The following is a 2,755-nucleotide window of genomic DNA, read 5'->3' as shown; positions in this document are numbered from 1 at the left end:
ACCTCGCCCGGCCTACGATCCCACTGTGCCCTGCCCACACCAGGCCCCAGGTGCTTTCGGTAAAGATGAGCCGCACGGCAGAAAGCAAATGAAAATTAAGGATGTGCTGCCCACGTCAAAGTCGGTCCAGGTCAGTGACAGCAGCAGATGAGCGGCTTTGCGGACACGAGGAGCCCGCGGTGGGGCTGGTCTTGACAGACGGCGCGGCAGGCTGGGGCCACCGGCTGGGCCACCTAACTATGCTGCGTTCACCCAACATTCATTTGATTAGGTTCCTTATCTCTAAAATGAGGATCATATTTTTTCCTTCTGGTTCAGAGTCTAAACATACTATGCAGACACGGAGGAAGAAAATAATCATTATTGTAACGTTCACTATGCTGAGTGTTTTACTTGTGTTTATTCTCATAACAGCTCTGCAAGACAGGGGTCGCCATCTCCTTTTTATGGAGGAGGGAACAGCCTCAGAGAAGTTAGGTAACCAGAATGAAGTCTTACAGCTCATAAGAAGCAGAGCCAGGATTCAGACTCAAGCCCGTTTAACTTCAAGACTGTAATTCTTTGTCCTAGATGAGCTCTGTCGTATCCAGTCTCTGTGGACAGGGTTGTTTGGAATTAATTTCTCTTTGACAGTATAGAATTCCTTAGAAATGGAAGTCAAATATTATGCTTCATTTATTAAAGGCAATAATGCCTTATAACAACAACAAGTTAGAGTCTAAGATATCTTCTTAATTCTTTACAAAGAAGAAAGAACAATTTTCTGGCTATAAATTTGGTTTTAAGATATGTCATTGAAAAGTGACTCACAGAAAATCATATAAGGAACATTCACAGAATTTCTAATCGTTAATTTTAATACATAGGTATCATTTTTAAAAAATAGGAGTTTCTGCTATATAGACAACTTCCCCCTGATATAATATTGCATTTTGAGCATGTATTTAGGCGTACATTTTCAAAAACATACTTTTAAATACCTGTGTAACATTTCCTAGAATGGATATTATAACTTGAATTTACAGAATTTTAAAGCTGGAATGTATCTATTCACTTGAATTTCCTCCTTCTTTCCTTTGTGTTGGGAAAATAAGCTCAATTTCTTTAAGAGAACAAATCAAAAATCTTAAAAACGTTTTAGCTTGTGTAGTAGTCACTTCTTTGCTAGAATTCCTCACGCACGCTTTGAGAGAGCTGTCTTGGCCTGTGGATTCCTTGGCTACTTACTCCAGCCCGGGGAGGTGGGCATCGCTGGCCAGTTAGGTTCAGTGTCGTGCAAGGAGGCCGAAGCACCGGGAAGGCCAGGCCCCTGAAGCGTGCTCACTGAGTGAACGGCAAGGATCTCAAACCTTTTTAGACGTCTCTGCTCCACCACGCATCGAAAGGAAAGGTTTGCAGGAGAGAGTAGACAGTTCAATAGAAATGGGGATGGGCGAGAAAGCTGCAAACATACCCTGAATTTGTGAAATAACAAACAGAGAGTTTCTCCGGCAGGGTTGCTGAAAGGCGCTTGGCATACTCCACGATGTTGTCGTGGAGGAAGCGAGAATTCGTATTTAGCAGCTCCATCTGCTTCAGGGCAGCTCTGACCACTTCTGGGTGACAGTGTCCCACTGAAATTTGAGACAAAAGTCCAAGAAATAAGTTACAATGCTAAGTGCCTGGGAAGTCAGGGGAATGATGAAGCAAGAAAAAAAAATTAGCTGAGTTCCTTTCTCTTACACACTTTGCTGCAACTTTTCCCTGCTAGGACTGCTGGCCCACTCAGCAGAGAAACTGCAATCCCTGAGACAAATATTAACTGTCCCAAGTCTGCCCTTCTGCATAAACACGGTCTTCAAAGCGCTACCGAGACAGGACAGTTACCGTGGGCGACGTTGTTGATGCAATCCAAGTACCGCTCGCCCTTCTCGTCAAACATGTATTGCCTCTGGGCTCGCACGATTTTCACGGGATCCGCGGCAAAGAAAACTTTGCATGAGGGCCTAGGAATAATCAAAGGAAACATTTTGGTCTGGTCGGACTTCTCAGTATTTTTCCTTCTCAAGGAAGGTGACCACCAGTGGAAAATTACAATCGCGTACAGGACAGGGAAAACACAAGCTGAGTGACATACACTTCACTGCATTTCATATCAGCCTGGAACCTTTTACCATAATCCCTCCTTCGTGACATTGCTCGCATTTCTTGTGCTTGTTATTAAGTTCACCATGATCTGACAACTTACTCAGAGGCCTGTGAATCAAATCTCTGACAGCTCTCATCACACAGACCAATAACCAATGTTCCTTTGGGATATTTTGTTCTACCAGAAAAAAAAATAACCAAACTTTTCTTGGGGGTCTTACTATGTGTCAGAAACTGTTACATATTTTATAAGTATTATCTCATTTAATCCTCTCAACAAGTCTATGAACTAGGGGTTATTATCATTCTCATTTTTACAGGGGAGGAGACCAAGGCACAGAGAAATTAAGAAACTTGCTCAAGGTTGCACAGCCAGCAAGTGAGAAAATCAGGATTTGAAACCAGGCTGTGTTGTCACGGCCCAAGATATCTTTCTCTCTCTCTGTGTTTGTCTCTCTGTCTCTCCTTATTTAATTTATAAAGAAATAAATAGCACTAAAATCTAAATACAAATAACTTAAGAGTTAAATACAATGAAGGAGATTTTATAGATCATTTCCGTTTCTATGTATTTTAACTGGTATTTGTCCTGTCAAACTGTCCTGTTTTCCATTTTTTTTTTTTTTTT

The 2,755-nt window shown here is 41.9% G+C and overlaps 1 protein-coding gene across 1 annotated transcript in view; it reads right to left on the bottom strand.

Annotated features, from left to right (window-relative positions):
• The window catches only part of ETNPPL (ethanolamine-phosphate phospho-lyase), a 43,862-nt gene that overhangs the window by 39,241 nt on the left and 1,866 nt on the right, over positions 1–2,755 (bottom strand). Inside the window, exons 2-3 of the mRNA XM_012655083.1 lie at positions 1,867–1,985; positions 1,420–1,613 (exon numbers count right to left, since the gene is read on the bottom strand). Coding sequence (XP_012510537.1) covers positions 1,420–1,613; positions 1,867–1,985 — 313 coding nt within the window. The remainder of the gene's footprint in view (positions 1–1,419; positions 1,614–1,866; positions 1,986–2,755) is intronic.

The sequence above is a fragment of the Propithecus coquereli genome, unplaced genomic scaffold (assembly GCF_000956105.1).
Source record: "Propithecus coquereli isolate 6110/MARCELLA unplaced genomic scaffold, Pcoq_1.0 Scaffold46, whole genome shotgun sequence".
Taxonomy (NCBI): Eukaryota; Metazoa; Chordata; class Mammalia; order Primates; family Indriidae; genus Propithecus; species Propithecus coquereli.
This window is presented reverse-complemented; position numbering and strand designations above follow the sequence as displayed.